At 41.1% G+C, this 18,539-nt stretch overlaps 1 protein-coding gene across 1 annotated transcript; it reads left to right on the forward strand.

The window, feature by feature from the left end:
• Positions 1-2,015: 2,015 nt before the first annotated feature.
• Positions 2,016-17,639, forward strand: LOC104947943 (laminin subunit gamma-3-like; the record flags this gene model as incomplete). The annotated part of the gene is made up of 12 exons (XM_010774065.1): positions 2,016-2,204; positions 2,447-2,692; positions 4,480-4,633; positions 4,976-5,118; positions 5,281-5,459; positions 8,766-8,946; positions 10,515-10,750; positions 11,816-11,892; positions 12,476-12,610; positions 15,672-15,876; positions 16,387-16,533; positions 17,537-17,639. Coding segments are annotated over 12 exons (1,995 nt in total), but the record flags the coding sequence as incomplete, so codon positions are not given.
• Between the last annotated feature and the right edge of the window lie 900 nt (positions 17,640-18,539).

Here is an 18,539-nt window from a genome sequence, read left to right on the forward strand (position 1 = left end):
TGATAGGAACAATCATTATTACTAAATACTCTGTTTAAATGACTGGCATTACATGCTTGGAAGTCATGTATTATTCACCTCACTTCATCGAGGAACTAATGATTTTCTTTTTACCCAGAAGTCTACGCTCCATCGGGCAACGGGGATAATTGTTCCCCCAAATGGCTGTGTGATCAATTCAGCTTGGCAGACGTTATTCTATTTCGTATACTTAACTTACAGGTCTGAAGTTAACAGGGCTTTACTTAGTGATGGCAGACATTGGTTGCAGTGACCCTGTAACCAGCGGCAACATTTTCTTTAGTTCAATATTCAGTGGTGTGAGCTGATTTCAAAATGCACAGCGAAGAGCTCCTCGCTGATTTACACTATAGGCTATGAGCAGAGTGATGGGACATTTTAATGAGGACTCTGTAAAATCCCATTTGCTCGCATGCATCGAGAACTTATTGGTGTTCTCTAGAAAAATCAGTTATTGCAATTATTGTTATCAAACCAAGCTGAAGCAATTTCACAAACTTGACATTTTTTAAATGATTCAAATAATGTAAGTTCTCAGATATACGGACGCTCTGTGAATATTAAAAGCCAAGCATCATGCACTGCAGCAGGAATGCTAAATATCTTCTCACAGCAGTTTTTGTACACTTCAAAGTTCAAACTGCATAAATGTTAATTCAAATGTAATGAAGGCTTATTTTCTTTGTGGTTTCTGAGAATGTTAACAGTTATTACTTTGTGGGTCTGTGTAAGCTTTAGTCAGTCACTTATTAAATTAGATGCCACATTGTATTATGTCACATTGTCACTGTTTCATTTCAGAAGTTGCACGAGTTCAGTAACATAGGGGTTTAGAGGGTGTGTGGGTGTTGGTCCGATCATCACTGCAGGTCACTGAACTGCAGCAGGGTTATTCTACTCTCAATCTTTTTGCTATTTTATAGTCATACAGTCCACCGAAATATTATATCAGTTTCTTCACCACTGCGTTTTCACAAAGTATGCCACGGGAACATTCAATTTAATTCAATTCAGGCACCTGCGATCAATTTGAGATGATATCATATGCCCATTTAACACAATAAGTTACTTCTAAATCAAATCACAAAAAGCAACTAAAATTTGACAACTTTATTGCTGTCGTTTTAATTTGAAAAAAAGATAGACCTGTGTGTTGTTTACCATGAAGTGCAACGTTTGTCATGTTTAAACTATTTGAATGTCTAAGAAAGAGCTACTTGGATAGAGAAGATGACAGGCGTACTATAGGAATTTCAAAATGAAAGCATATACTGAAGATGACGATATGTGTTGATGTTTTCACTCCTTCCAACAACGTTATAGATCATTTATCACTAAATCGATCCATATCATTGTAGCCGGTGGGAGCTAACACTAACAAGCACACTAACAAGCACAGAGAGCCTGACATTACAACACACACACACACACACACACACACACACACACACACACACACACACACACACACACACACACACACACACACACACACACACACACACACACACAGTGAATTAATTATCTGCTCAGGACACATTATTGCATAGCAAATAGTTGTATGTTGCTATGTTGATGCTGTGAACACCATATATAGAAAGCGGTTTCAAGCTGTGGGTTGTTTTTGCAGGGCTCTCAAAACAACAGTTTGTTTTTCAGGACATCATAGAATTGGGAATCTCTCCCACTTGTTGGGGGAATTGCTTTACTTCTTGAAGGTCTTTCGGACTGCATTTGGTTCTTATATTTCCCAAAGCAATTATAGTCATACTGAATTTAGTTGTCTTCCGCTCTCCATGGTGGGCTATGGGGACTTTTCTTTTTTTACAGGATCGGGCTTCAGAGTGTTTGTATGCAGTTATTATGGTCAGAGACACAGCGCACTCTAGTGGTGATGGATGAGACATCGCCCTCTGTGTTTTATTTGAGTGTTAAAAACAATGAGGCATACAAGCAGGTGTGTGTAATCGTTCCACTGCTCTCTTTTTTTTCAGGGGTGTGTGAGTGCTCAGACTTCACTACTGGGATGACCTGTGAGCACTGCCTGGACGGTTACTACGGCAACGCTTTGATTGGCACGCCTGCGGACTGTCAGCATTGCCCTTGCCCGGACCGTACCAGCTGTGCCAAAATTGCTCAGACAGGACAGGTGGTCTGCACCAACTGCCCTGCAGGACAGACAGGTGAGACAATATCTTTTTCTTTTTTTCTGGCACCACCCTCTCAATATTTCTCTTGAAGGAAATGATGAGAACAAAAAACCTAATTTGCAGGGATTCATTTGACAATGCCACCTTTGATTCACACATCTGATATTACATTTAGTTACATCAGAGTCAGAGGTGACATGGGGGATGACCTCCAACCTCATTCATTCATCCTGTCTTTTGCTTTCACCTGACACCCCGCCCACCCCCCCACGTAGGGATCCGGTGTCAGATGTGTGAAGATGGTTACTATGGTGACCCGCTGGGACAATCTGGTTCGGCTCGCCCATGTGTGAGATGCGACTGCAATGGTAACGTGGACCTCAACGCGCTGGGAGTGTGCGACCACCTCACTGGGCGATGCCTGAAGTGCCTGGGACACACAGAGGGAGAACACTGTGAGCGCTGCCAGAGGGGTTTCTACGGCGACGCCCTCAACCAGACAGCTGTGCAGAAGTGCAAAGGTGAGTAACTGAGGAGAGACTCATGCTAAATCATTATTTATGTAGAAGTGGTGAAAGAGAGTGATTCTAATTTGGCCAGAGAAGTCCCTCTTAAAAATGTACTTTACTTCTACTACTGTTGTTTGAGCTTCCCGCTGCAGACACTAAAATAACTGCTGTTTTTCATACAACTTTCACATATAATCCATTCACCTGTGCTCATCTTAAATCTGAGTTTCGGATGTGTACACTGAGCATGACTTGTGACAAAACAATTGATTGGATGTCAATCATGGTCCAATGTGCAAAAATCTGAATCGGAAATCCTTTATATGTCCTAAAGCGGGAAATGTACAATGTTATTTCAAATTGGACAGAACAATTAATGACAAAATAAAATATTAAAGGGGCCCTATTATGCTTTTGGAGTTTTTCCCTTTACCTCCGGAACATAGTGACATCACTGTGTAACACTCGAGATTATATTGGCTAACGCTCCAACACTTTGTATGTGATAAGGCTAAGGGGTGGGACATCTCTAAGCGGTTGGACAATCAGCACATAGCCGGCCAGCTAACCAATCAGAGCAGACTGGGCTCTGGTTTCAGACAGAGGGTGAAAAGAGGTGCTGCAGCACAGGCAGTATGAGAAAAGTAAAGAGCTTTCTGAACATTAAAGCATGGAGACATGCAGCGTTTCCGCCAGGGGGGCATCTTGCTGTCATTTGACGCCCTTATTCAGCTCGGGACACCCTGAACACGTGCCGAGGGCGTCCAAAAATAAAAAAGAATTCGAGAGAAGATCGAGAAAAAGGACAAGGACATCCCGCTGTTGGAGGGGCGAAGGAGTCTGGTGGGATTCTTTTCGGAGTATTGAGGATCGTTTCCCCGACATCGGCGATGCCTGCTACAGGACAACACGGAACGTGCGCGATTTGGACGCGATGAGCGGGGGGGTTTTAGTGGAGCGTGACCTGCGAGCACCAGAGCCTCGCAGCGGCGAAACTGAGGCTCCGTGGTAAACTGTGGTAACATGAAGAGCCGTTTGGGAGCCGGCTAGAGCCGAGCCAAATGAAATGAATATAATAAAGCTCACTAACGTAAAAAGACAGTATCTATAAGGGACGGCTCAAGTCAAAATTCTATTTTATTCATAGCTGCTTTTATTTTTCTATTTATCTTCAAACATTCCTGGAGGGTGTCTTCACAAATCCTTGAGTCCTCTGTTAAGACATGCACGTCATGCCATGAAAATACCTTTAAGGATTCAAATGGTTTTGTTCTCTGCAGCGGAGTCAAGTAATAGTCGAATTCCATTAAAGATTACATAGCCTTGAGTCTAGCTTTTAAATGAACTCAATTCTGCAGTTCACGTTGGACTCTTTAGTCATGAAAGGCAAAAGCTTAAAATGGGGTGTAGAAATGGCAGAGTCAGAAAAATATCTTCAAGAAAAGGAAAAGATAGAAAGGTCTTTGGGTTCAGAGAATTAAAAAAAGGTTTAAATGTAATGAAATGTTGAGATAGGACTACACAGACATACCCTAAGTCTAATAGCTATGATATGTTCCTCCTCGGACTTTCTAATAATACTTCATTTATACCTGTACGCCTCGGGAGGAATTTTTGTACAGAACAATGTCAAGGAAAGATCCAGGAGTCTCTTTGGAGCTGTCTTTAATTTTCTTCCATTTCCTCAAGCAATGGAGTGAAATCAATAAAAAAGTCCTCCATGCTAAGGTGATACACTGCCAACATATGAGCAGTTACCAATGTAATATTTTAAAAAATGTTTTATGTGTTTCTTCTAGCGTGTAGCTGCAGTCCTGGAGGAACCTCTGGCTATGTGAATGAATGCCACCCTCACACAGGAAACTGCCTGTGCCTCGGTCATGTGACCGGACGGGACTGCAGTTATTGTGAAATGGGCTTCTTCAACCTCCAACCAGGCGTAGGATGTGAGAGGTATAAACACCTGTCGGGTAGATTTGTTGATAAGACAAATGTATATACAGCACCTCATATATTATCTTATTCAAGTTTTTCTGCTTTTTTTGTGCATTACTCTCTTCAGAAAACTTCAGTTTTCACAGGAAACAGCTTAATGTGGCTTTATGCAACAAATATACTTAGTTAGTTTGAAAAAAAGATTGTGTTTTTGGGTAAAATAACTATGAAGGTGGCAAGTTTACGTGACAAATTACTGAACTTTGGCAATTATATCAATTCTGGTTTCAAATGGGATACACACAGCCATATCCTGGTTGAAATCCCTCTATTATTGAGACATTTTCCTGCCTCTCTTAGGTGCAGGTGTAGCCCTATTGGCTCAGCGTCCGACGCTTGTCATCCAATCACAGGGCAGTGTGTGTGTCGTGCAGGAGTGGAGGGGACGCTGTGTGATTCTTGCCGAGTGGGCTTCTTTGGATTCTCGTCACGAGGTTGCAGAGGTACAGGACTTTACTGCAGGCATCCTCTAATCCTCTAATACACCTTCCAACACAGATCCCACATGAAGGCATTTCTAACTCTTCAAATGTTTACCTCTGCCCCCCCAAACCCACCCCCCTCCCTCTTCCTGTGCCCCCCTGCTCTCCTCTGGCCTCTCGCAGCCTGTAACTGCGACCCCATGGGCTCCGTCTCCATGCAGTGTCACGGTAACGGGACCTGCCACTGTCGCCAGGGCTTCGTGGGTTACAAGTGTGAGAAATGTGAGCTAAACTATTTCCACAGCAGAGACACCCACCAGTGTGAGGAGTGCCCCGTTTGTTATGGCCTTGTGAAGAAACAGGTGAGATTATGGTTGTTTGTGTAATAACCGTTATTTGCGGGAATTTTCAAATTCTACAATTTTCCAGTGATTTTTAACATGCATTACTGGTTTTTTGGGCATGGTTCGACTGAAACGTGCAAAACATTTAAACATCAGAATGCCATTGAAGTTGTTATGGCCAACTTGTTGCCTGCAGCAGATATGGACAGCAGTAAATAACTTCATAAGTAATCAGCGAAATTGGTACAACTGCAAAGCCTAGTAGCCCTTTAATTTACCCAGTGCACATTGCTTCAGCCTAAGTCAGGGGTCGGCAACCTTTTTGATATGAATTACCATTAAAAAAAAAAATTTCATCAGCGCGTGCTGACGATCGTGAATTATCAACGGGGGAGGGGGGTGAGGAGCTCGACGCTCGTGAACTGTCAACAGGAGGGCGGGGGGAGCCTCGCTGCGGGGAAGCAGTGTGTGGACCTGCCAGCGCAACTTACATGATGCCGAATTTAACAAACAAATTTAAATAATTTGTTTAAACGGCATAATAATAAGGACGATCGTCCGCCCCTGTGTAGCATGTTATTTCGATGAGTGATGAGCAGATCGCCACTGGACTTTCAACTAAAGACGCAGCCACGCAAAAACTGCGTCATTTGTACAGCTCCTTATGGGTAGGCCTACTGCAATTAGTGAAGTGCTTTCCTCTGTGGTGAAAGGATCAGCACTGCACCACGGAGGAAAGCGGCAGAAAGTCACCTGGAGTTAAAGAGAGCGGGGCTGCGTTGCGTGCATGGCTTCCTTCTGCAGGTAACGGGGAGACGCGCTCTGGCGGCGGTCTCGTTCAGGATCAGAAAATAAAATTTAAATATTTTGCACACTTATTCCACTTATTCCTAGTTTGCCACTGGTTACGGTGCAGCGTTCCAATGGTGGCACGCGCTTGCCAGGGGTTGCCGACCCCTGCCCTAAGCCCTTTATGTACGAGCCCCCAAATAGGTTGCAGTGAAAAGCATTAGCATTTTCATTATGTATCAATAAATGTATCATATTTATTGGATAGGGCAATTCATACCTAAATTAATTTTGAGATTTTTGAGGGGGTCCAAAAGATCATTTGGACAGGGATTTACCCCATGCTGCCTGCTCTAGTTGAATAAGTTATGGGTGCATGGCCTCACATACACTCAATCAATGGTTCAAATACATTTGATGCAAGCTTTACATTTTGCACGAGCAGATCTATTTTCCGAGCAAAATAACTGCTCCCTTCCCCAATTTGTCAAATCTGCCATTTATAAAGCAATGAGTTGTCATCCTGATCCCTGGTCGTTTTTTATAAATTTTTTGGCAAAAGCTGACCAATATGCAGACTAAATACAACCCCTTTGCCCTTGAGGCTTACAATGAGCCCAGATTATACTCTGTAGCTTGCAAAGGTGTGGTAGATTACGCTGTAGGAGCGCTCACAGCATGCATTTCTACTGTATATTGTTCATATAGTGCCCACTGTGTCTTAGCGAGCACTGAGTTTTGGGGTACTTACCGACCAGCTACAGCAAGCTTAACATTGACTGACCACAGCAGCACTTTAAAAGGTCCCTTAGGCACAGCAGATTTTAAAGAGTGTTTTTTTCCTGCTGAAAACAGCAAACTGATTCACCCAAACAGTGATATGAATTTGCTGGGAGTAAACCAAAACAGCCATGTTGAAAGAAGCTGAAAAGCTCTGCATTGCTGAGACTGGGTAAATGTTTCATGATTACAAGCTACTTTAGCTTTCTTTTCCTACTCTATTGAAACATATTAAACTCCAGGAGTGCATCGTATTTGAACTTTCTAGTCTTGATTTGATTGGGACAAACAACTTTTGTCTTTACTGATTGATCTTCTTTTTCTGATTTGAATACATACAACCTTTAAAATACCTATAAAATACTAAAAGATGACCATCACAAGTTTGCACAACGAAGCTTCTGAGCAATAATGATGCTTCATCGAAATGTAACTTGGGATAAAAAGCTGCTAATCCTCTCATATGTGACTGCGGAAAATGTGTGTTTTATTCTGATGAATGTTGTCTTTGCTCTGCATTTGTATAGCTAGGTGCAATTTGTTCTTGAATCAGCACAGTCCGCCCTGCAGGCTGCCTTCCTGGACCCGCATGAAAGCCTCATGGATCATTAGTATTTGTAGATTGCAAGCAAACAGTAGATGTGCAGTGAAACAGAAAGAGACGTTTGCCCTAATGCTCTCCTGTGCAGCTTCTTTCTGTCCCTTTAGATTTGTTGCAACCCACGTCTGTATGCTAAGGTGCTTCGCCCCCTGGATTCGCCTCCTGAAGCCAATTCAATAGCAGCGGCATGTTCTGTCTTCTCCCTGTACATATTCTGAAGTGGCTGTGTGTTCTCTCCGGACTGGCTTGTACCTGTGTGAATGCATGCAGTGATTTCCACAGTGTTAGCAATTCAGTGAACATCCCAAGCCTTGTCTGCTCCAAACACCTTCAATTACTCCTCAGTCTCCCCCAAGCTCTTCTTTTCTACCTCGCCCACTCTCTCTGTCTCCGCTCTCAATGTCATCTGGCTTCACACGCAGAGAAGTAAAGACTAACGAGGGAAAAGGGAGGAAGGTTGGGAAAAGACAGAGATTTGCGATCGACGATCAAGAAAGATATGAAAAAGACTCAGGAAAACAGCTAAATAAAGAAATGGAAGCAATTATTAGAGGTATATTTGATACCTGTTAAAAGCAGTAGTGCACAGTATGTTAAAGCATTTTAAACTAGTGGTAAATGGACTGAAGATGCAAACCAATCAACACCTCACTTACCAGGTAATAAGATCAGCTATTTCTGCTCCCGGTGAACACACCTTATGTGTACAACATGTCCAACATGCCTCCTGCTTTGAAAAAGGAGTGTGATTACAGTCTCTTGTTATATAGATCTAGACCATTACAGAGTCAACAAATCTGAGCACCTTCATTCCTCTCTCAGACCTCCATTCTCCAACAAGTCTAATAGAGTTATCTCCTGATATGCCTTCTCTGGCCACATGCTTTGCAGAGAACAGTGTGACTGTATGTGGAAACGGTGTTCCATCCTCATCCTGTTGTTGATATTCATTTATTCATTGCTTTTGGTGAAATACTAAACGTTGATATCCTGGTGTACCGAGAATCAAAGTCCTATCTCAATGCCTGTGTCTGAATAAATAAATAAGAGCTGGGTAGATATCTCTTTTGTTGCTGTAGTGTTGTTGTTTTTAGTTCTTGCTAAATCTGTATTCTCACTGACGCCGACGGTGATACATCTTGCTGCTGTTTCAGGCAGAGCAGCTGAGGACGCGCCTGCAGGATTTGGAGAAGTTGCTGGCTCACTTTGATTGCCGAGGTAGATTTGGGAAGCAGCACCACCTGCTGAAGTATCACATGGCCAAGCTATATGAGCATGAGCACCAGAGGGAGGATTCTCTACCCAACGCTCTGGAGGATTTTCTAGCCTTCCAAGGTAACAGCAGCCAGAAGCCCAGATAATTCCACTTGGCCTGACCCCCCATTTAATGTTTCCTATGTGGTGGTCACGCCAGAGACACTTAACAGCCTTTGCCTTGTGAAATGTGAAGCCAGTTATGTGCCATTGTTAGTATCGTGTCATGTTTTTTTCTGCACGATGATAACATGCCATATCAGTGCCAACAAGACCAGCGAGCATGGCTAAGAAATTTGACATCAAACCGCCCACGGTGTTCTGCGAAACGGGCTGTTGCTCTGTCTGTGTCCTCAGAGTTAGAGATACAACACAACAAAGCGATTAAATCAGGAAGCTGACAACAGTACAAACGCCTCCCAATTACTTTAACACAATGCTGATATATCCTCATTATCTTTGGAGGGGGAAGGGCTTACGGGCTCAACTGCACAGGCCAAATGGAGACAAATCATAACAATATAAAACAAGGCGCAGTGTGACCAACTTAATCCCTATTTATGTGACAGGCGGTGTATCTCTAATCCCTGGTTTATTATGATTATAGTTGCAATCACGATAACCTTTGTCTAACAACCTCTGTACCAACACCCTCATACTTACACACACATACACACACGCGTATCGTTAGCAGCCATGCTCTTTATGACACTGGGAGGCCTATTAATGATTTAATGAGCATGTGCGGGAAAACACCGGCACTCACACTTTTGATCTGCTATTTTATATGACAAAAAGCCACAGAGGCAAGCGATCACGCACAATGCAGAAACACACATGCAGACATAAAACACTGTGTGCCTGTGGATCCTTGATTTTTATTTATTTGTTGCTATTTTATTATACTATATATATACTATAATATAGATATTTTATATAGTGTAGTTTATGGTGTAAATGTTTTCTTATAGAATTGTATTTTTTTTTTTTTATCTTTTCATTGTAAACCTTTATATAAATATTATTATACAATATTTTATTTATATTTTATTTTATTCCAAAATAAAGCAACTATCACAAATTTTCTCCTATGATAAAAAAAACTATAGGTAAGGTATACTGATTTTGATTATTCTGATTCTGAAAAGGCATTTAATAGTATATTGAGTATATTTGAACAGTCTTAAAAATGCAAAATAACATACATTTCTCTTTATGGTTTCTTTTACTGATGTTGCGTTGTTTAAACCCCAAAATAATTGGTACTATCTAAATTAATCTAATAATTATTAACGTCTTGCACAAATGACACGGAGATGAGAGTAAACCGGAAAATTATGTGAAAAATTGGAATTAAATGTCATTGCGCCCGGCATTAAAAAAAGTCTTAACTGCAGAAACCCTGTTGTACTGCTTCTACTCAGCTCCAGTGTGGATAGGCAGCCAGTTAGAATTCACTGGGACCAAATTAACTCGAAAAAATTCCCTCTGGTTCAGTTTTCTTTCTCACATCAAACACAAGGGGTGAGAGATGTGTTTTTAACTCCTGCATTCTAGCTGCAAACAGTCGGAAGAAAATTGTACTTGCTGAAATAATCAGTGAATAACTTAATGTTCTTTTATTTGCTTTGTGCCCTTTGTTCTTGCAGAGGCGCGGGAGGCCTTCATAAAGCAGTTTTCCTTGCTGGAAGCGTCCGCGGGCTCCCTGTTAGCCCAGCTGAATGGCATTACAACCACTTTGAACTGCAGCATCAGCATGACAGAGATGGAGAGCGGGACGGATGAAGGGAGCAGGGGTGTGTGTCAAGCCTTCACTGACACACTGTTCATTGTTAGGGCGTCTCAGAAACAGCTAAAGCAGGCGACACTGGACCTGGACAGCATGGTAGGCGAATCAAACACATCCTGTCTTCATCATTGTGTATTTACTCCACAGAGCTCTTGTAATTTCCATGTATTTCATTGCAGAAAATGCTCCAGGTAGCTGTAACATAAGAGTTCACCCAGTCCACAAGCATACTGATATTGTTTGTGACACAATTGATTTTTTTGTCCTTATTATGGGATGCTGCAGTTTACTCCTCTTGGTGGAACTGCTCTCTATAGATCCTCACAGATCCCAAAAGCAAAACAATATTTCATCCTCCACCACCCTCCACCAGAAAAGCAAAGGAACGTTTGATAGGCGCTAAAATTAGTGTCACTGCGGCACTTGTAATGTATTACGGATACTGCCGCTGTGTTATTTAAGTTTCTGGGAGATGAGAGAGAGCTTGTTTTGCCAATATATAACACTCTATTTCGGATTGTGTGCACACCACAGCCCTTATCACTTGGGTAAGCCTGAAGCTGCAGCATTTTAATTCCATATTAATAAGCCGAGCAGCCACCCAAAAATGAAGAACAAATGCAAGCACTGCAATTGTTGATTTCATTTTTATTTGCATTTTCCTAAATTAAATGTACCCCAGGAAGCATTTGACTGTATACACATAACATTTATCAAGTCAAAACTTCAGGGATTTATTTTGAGAGAGGTTCCTTCAAATGCTTCTGCTTTGAACGTTATATTTAATAGGAGAGGTTCATTAGAGGAACTCATTATTTGCAGAATTAAAGCCTCTGTTTTGAGGCTTGGTCATGACTTCGGTCCAGCAAAGCAATCCAAATATAGCTAAATGAACCTCTACACATAAAGATATGTTTTTTTAAATGTCCGCCCTGATTTGAATGACAGCTTTCCCACGGATCCACGATTACTGTATCTGAGCAGACAGTGCTGAGTCTAAAGAAAAACTCAGCTGTGAAAAGTTCCTTAATTACTACATGGAGACTTGAGTTCACATGATTTCATTAAACAGTCGAACAGTCTGAAGTCTCCACGAGGCCAAACGTACTATTTGTTCATGTCTCAGACCCCCTCAGCATGTTGCTTTTGCCTTATTCATAGATCATTCCTTTTGAGATGGTGTCAGGCCCTAACAAATGGAACACGATGGTCAATGACTCACAGGCCCTACTGAAAAGGTAAGTCAGTTCAATGCACCTAGAAAATAATAATAAAGCTTTACTTATTTAGCACTTTACATATAGCAGGTGCAGCTCAAAATACTTTACAAAATGGCACACATCACAAATCAAAACAAAGAACAAGAAATAAGGCTAAGGTAAGGCTTTAGGAAACATGTAGCATAGCAAGCAAATATAACAGTTTAAAAGACACAAGGAGGTAAAAGGTATGATATTACAAATAAAATACAACAAAATAAATAATGATTCTCTCGTTAGCGTTAGCGTGACATAACACGCTAATGTCGCTAATCAAAAGCTGACGGCCTGGGAGAAAAGTTGGATGGATAGTAATGTTTGAAACTTGGTCTATCCTTGCCTTCTCCTCTTGGCTCACCGCTGACACTGTGGTTATGCAATTGTGAATCGATGCCCTGGGCTACTCTGAGCATGCAGCCTTGTTAAGTGTTAGTTACAGAAATGTGGGCCAGAGAGGGGGAAGTTGTCGATGCTGAAATCCATTTCATCTGTCCTCAGGCGGTTGTAATGGTCTGTTATTCTATGTTACTCACTTCCTCTGTTTTTTCTCCATCCCTTTCAGTCAGAGAGAAATGGCAGAGCACATGGAGGCCGTAGCCAGCAGGGCGGTGAGAGCCTCGGAGCAGACCTTCAGCTTCCTGATGGATCTACTGCAGGACAACTCCACAGAGGAGTACATCAGGAGCCTAACGGAGCAGTGAGCACAATAACCAATCCTAACACACGCCCACCCAGACAAACACAAGCAGGAAGAATGCCTCCCATTCACATAAAGCTTACAGTTTGGCGCCATCCCAACAAGCTGCATGACTCTGTGGATTATTGTGCTTTCTCACTTTATTTTCTCACACAGTGCACCAATGTATTACAACTCAAGCTCCTCTTCTTCACAGCAGCCTGTTAGAGCACATTGGAGTTTAGAAGTAAGACATTTAGCCACAGGGGGACAGCTTCTCTCCACTGTAAGCCTATTGCCTTCTCGGATTTGCAGCACGCTCGCTGCATCTCCTAGCGTGTGATTGCTCCGAGGATTATCCTGAATGCTCGACAGAATGATTCAAAAAGCCCTCCGGTGGCCATGATGAGAGCAGGGGGCGAGGAAACTCAAAATTGATTACCCCCTCCCAACAGTAGTCAGCACGGTCCAGAAGGGTTCTGTTAATCTTTGCAAAACTGCGTTATGACAGTGTGTGTATGCGAGTCAGTGTGTGTGTGTGTAGCTTTATAGGATATGAATTGAGTGGTTTATTCACAGATTGGCAACATTAAATCGCATTCCCCAACATTTTTACCCATGTGTTTGGACTTAAGCAAATCACATGCATTTTAGACGCAGGGCAATCTGAAGTATTCACACATTCAGCCACAAACAATAGGCCTCTATTAGAAGGCTTCAGATTTGACCAATATCTATTGCAGTATTGCTTTTGTTAGAACAACTAAAATGACAACGGTTCACTTATTACCAATATTCAACCTCTATTTTAAATGCAGCTGCAGTACAAGCAGAAGAAGAGTGACATTGTACCGCCTAAAAAAAGTCTGTTATGAACGGCGAAGCGACCCAGGAGCTCGAATATATTTTACAAAAAAGAAAAAACCTTTATTGAATATCCTTAAAAAGCCAGCCTTCGTTTGCTCTTACATTTTCAAGTGCCTGGATTGCATTCCTGGTAATCCTGTTTTCCAGGAGCATGGAAATCATTTTGGATTTACCGTTGAGTTTACAGAACATTGAGTCATCTTTTGTTCCTGACGATTTATCGGTCATCAAAATAGTTGCAAAGGATTTTCTGTTGATCCACACAACATGTATTTGTCAACTTACACTACTTTTGCAGCTCTAGTCTCGGGGCTCTGAAGTACAATTCTGAATCACTGCAAAAAAGAAGGTGAACCAGTGGAAATCAGCAAAAGCAAGTAGCGATTTTTCGGCTAAACTGAAGTCAAAATATCAAATTTGACCAAAAAAACGAAACTTTGAGAGAAGCCCCAAAAGTCAGGGACATTTTGATGGCGGAGCAATATTTTCCTTACATCCAGGAATATTATAAAATCCTCGTGTAACCCTTCCAGATGTATCTTGGGACCCTTTGGCGTTGTCTGGTCCCTTAGATAGGGAACTCTTGCTACAACAGTAACATACAGTATTACTTATATATCAGTCCTAATCTAAAAATGTAATATTTAATCATATGTTTGTCACAGAGGTCATTTTTCTGCGGAACTTTAGCTTATCCTTCTGATACTTACAGTAAAGTACATTTTTCTAATACTGGTTTGACTTATAATGGAGTATTTTTACATTGTTGTATTGATATTTTTACTTTACCTGACAATTGCAATATGACTTGTTTTAAAAGCTCCTTACAAAGAGTTTTAACAAAACACGATAAATTAATCATTGTGAAAATCAATTAGTTTCAACTTCCCAAAAGGCATATGGTTTTTGCTGAACACTGGATACAGGAAGAGAAAGTGACACAATGTGAATTCTGTGTCTGTTGAGGCAAAACAGATTGATTACAGCTGTGGAGGTGATAAAAATGGCGCTGCACTGTGTCTAACAGCTTTCATGAATTCATCATGATTTCTTCGCACACTGTTGCTTTATCTTTTAATCCTCTTTACTCACTTATAACAAGCTGCTTTGTCTTCCCCCCAGATTTATATGGATTTCAATATGGCACGGCACAATGCTTTTCACATTTCTCTAGCCAAAGATATGAAATGTAATGTGCTGAATGATGTGCAACATATGTGCGGCTGTAATGATACTGCACTATAGAATCTCTTACCTCCTTTTCATCATCTTTACAATAATAAAGCATTAGATCAACAGAAGAAAAGGGGCTATGGATTGGTGCAGGAATGAGCCGTAAACCCTGAAGTCAGTCAGTATTTGACCACTTCCGGGTTCCTTCTTCTTAAGATTGGTTAGATGAATAAGCTCTATTGTTAACACAAGCTAAAGACATTTTAAAGTGTCCCTTTGCTTTTAGGGTTTTCCCTCTCCTGTAGTGTGTTCTATAGGTTTGATGCTAAATGGTCTGCAAAGGCTGGACCCCCTGTGTTCCCTCCAGAGGGAGTTTCCCTCCCACACACTCCCAAAAAGCCTCCATTGGACTCCTTTGTTTACTTTTGTAACATAATGACATCACTATGTAACATTCTTGCGTTTGGATTGCACTCAAACACATTGTACGTGAGAGGCTAAGGGGCGGGACACAACAGAGCCGGCCAGCTAACCAATCTGAGCAGACTGGGCTCTGGTTTCAGACGGAGGGTGAGCTTAATAGGGCCTTTTTAATTATTCTACGACATAAAATATGTCAGTAAGTTCCCCACTCGTAAACTTGTGAAGCTTCTGTGTCTTAAAAACTGCAGTTGCTAACAAGTACCTAAATGAGACAACTGAAAGTCATTACATTGAACATTAGCTGTCTTTAGCTGAGCGGTGGTGATGAGAAGTCATGTGACCGTAACATAGTTTGTTGGAATTTAGGTTTCAACTATTATAAAAGGGGTGTTAGTAAGTGGATATTATCCAGCTGAAGAAAAGTATCATAAATGTGTGTTTTCTACAGAGCTTATTTTCTGCGATATTCCAAAGTCCAATGGAAAAATCCCACTGATTTATATCGAGGTAGCCCGAGTGATGCAAACCCCGGGGTTGGCCGACAAAAAGATATCATGTCTGAACCAATCTAATGCAGTAGAATATATTTGTACAACATTTTCTCATCTGTGTCTCTCAGAATAACCCAAATGCAGCAGCAGAAGGGGAACCTGACAGTGCAGGTGAATGAAACTGCAGCCAAACAGCTGGCCCTGGAGGAAGAGGCTGCAGGCATGAAGATCGCCCTGGGTAACATCACATCATCCTTACATCAGCTGGCTCTGACTGAGACCAGCCCATCACCAGAGCACAAACAAACACATGCAGCCAAGCACACCACAGAGGTCAGTCTGTGCAGCACCTGCAGGGTACACACTGAATGTGAAGCATTATTATGTCACATTATAGAGCCATGAGTGAATCATTTAGTCTTATTACAGCCGGCTTGATAGCTGCACATATTATATAAGGAACCATTCCAGCACATTTAACTAAGCTCATATACGGATACTAGTAGCTATCATTTTATGACGAGTGGGCTGTTAACTCCTCATCATTTGTTCTTTCTTGATGATTTAACATTTGGCAAGCAGAGGGGGACACTGAGTAGGCACAAGAGAGAGGATCCTGGCAGGGTTTGCTGCTCATGGGGGTACACGTTGTTCCAGAGGAGGGTGATTAACCACTGCAGCCTCTCTGAGCACACCAAACACTGTAAAACAACACAGAAATAGTTCCCTAATATTCCCTCTGCAAATGGCTGATTAAATGTTTTTGCAAAAATGAGAGAGAGAGCAAAGCGAGATTTGTTGTAATGAAAGCATTCAAGTGGTGCGTTTTTTCTTCCTGTTTAGTGGGGCGAGGACCTGTTAAAACAGACGGATGAGCTGGACCGGCAAATTCAGACCAAAGACAATCTCGTGAGGAAGATGAGAGAAGAGATGGAGCCTCTTAAACAAACTGCCAATAAGAAACTGGAGATAGAGGAGGACATCAGTGAGGTGACTAAATTAAATCAGCATGTGGCTTGATGTCTAAACACATTGAATGTTTATTGAATTGTTATATTAAATGCTTACGGTTTATTAGCCATGCTAGCAGCTGAATGTGTGGTTTTGCAGTTCTGATGGTCCACTACTTTTGATGAAAATCACTCAATGACTTTCACATGGATTGACTTTAAGTTTAGTACGCACATTAAAGAGCAGAGTCCAATCCGTTGTATTGAACGAAGTGTCTCGTTAACTACTTGGTACATTTCCATGATACTTGGCACAGACATTCATTTTTACCTCAGGATAAGTTGTAATAACTGTAATGATACGTTGAATTTCAGTATAGCTCAATACGTTACATTACAATCAACTAAACAAACTAATGACTGTCATTTGTATTGATTGATAAACATTAAATGATAGCATACCAACACACTAAACAGCAGGTATAATGTATACCTCTCTGGTTGCTAAAATAAGTATGTATAGAAGTCTATGAAATAATGACCAGCCTTCCTCATTGATTTATGACCTCAGTGAACCAAGTAAACAAGAGTTTATGGGCTCAATTGCTGGTCTTCTTTAGAAATAGATGTAAATCATGGTTCAATTTAAATTAAAACATTTGATAAAGAGATGTGTCTTTCAGGGCGTGGCTACCTTGTGATTGACAGGTGGCGGCCCAGTCGGAGTTTTGGCTGAGCTTTAACCCTCCTACAGCGTGTTTTCACTTCATGAAAGTTAATTGTAACATTTGTGGTCACATATAAAAACATTATACTTAGTTCCAACCTCTCATTTCACTTCTGGTTCCAAAAAAAACAGAAATACCAAACTAAAGGCTCCAAAACTTGAAAAACCAATGTGTGTCTTCCACGTCCAGGCTGCATGGCTGGAAATGATTGTAATGCTGTCCTCCCTCCTGTAATTGATATCTGTTTTTGCAAGCTTTACACTTACACTTGACTCCACTGAAGTTTTGTTTCCTCTTAAATGTCTCATTCTTAAGCTGCGAGCTCACAGTCAGGGGTCAAAGGTCATGGCTCTGACGTCAGTGGTGAGAGGGAAAGAGGTTGAGTCTGAAGCAATCGCCCTGCACAGAGAACTGCAATGTGAGTCTTTTTCGTTTCTGTTTTTCTCTCTCTTCACTGTCTGTCCTGCATTGTTGTTTTTGTTCAACAACATTTTTCTTCTTAAATTGAAATGTCAAGTGCAGAGTCTGAAAACAAACATATCAACAACAAGAACTGAAATATTTCTGTGATAAATATGTCATCACCATTGTAACATTTTGACCTAATCCCCCGAGTGTTGAATGCAGCAGCGGCTTACATTATGTGGAAAATGTAATGAAGTGGAATCTTTTGAGAGTTTCCAATGCGTCAAATTCATAAATGAAATATCGACTCTTTATGATGCGTGCAGAGAATCTTAAGTTACTCCTCAGACTCTCATGGAAGAAACTGAAACAACACAGTAAAAACAGAGCATGAAACATTTAAATACAATTCTGCCAGTAGAAAATAGTATGTTTAAGTCAAACCTTTTATAATTCAAAACAACCATGACTCCGTAAACCTGTTTTCTTAATCAGTTTTTTACCCAAATCTGTCACCTCAAGCTAGAACATGTGAATGTACTGCATACTAGATAAAAGATAAGTGCAAAAAGAAGTAGAGTGCAGTGTAATGTAGTGTACAGGGTATATGGACCTAAAATATACAAAAAAAAGAATGTGGAAGGGGTATCAATATGAAAGAGATGTCAGAATTGTTGATGTTTTCTGAGCTCTTCTGACTCACTATCACGTCACATCACAGAAGTGCATGCAACATTCATGAATAAGCAACATTTAACCCATTGAATGTCTTTTCCCCAGCTTGATATTTGATTGTTGCTCATTTAATCATGAGAATAATAATACATGAGACTTGTATAGCGCTTTTCTAGAAACTCAAAGACGCTTTGACAGAGAATAAAAAAATAAAAATAAACACAAAAAGAGATAAACA

Source organism: Notothenia coriiceps, unplaced genomic scaffold (assembly GCF_000735185.1).
Source record: "Notothenia coriiceps isolate Sejong01 unplaced genomic scaffold, NC01 NC01_scaffold00013471, whole genome shotgun sequence".
NCBI classification, from domain to species: domain Eukaryota; kingdom Metazoa; phylum Chordata; class Actinopteri; order Perciformes; family Nototheniidae; genus Notothenia; species Notothenia coriiceps.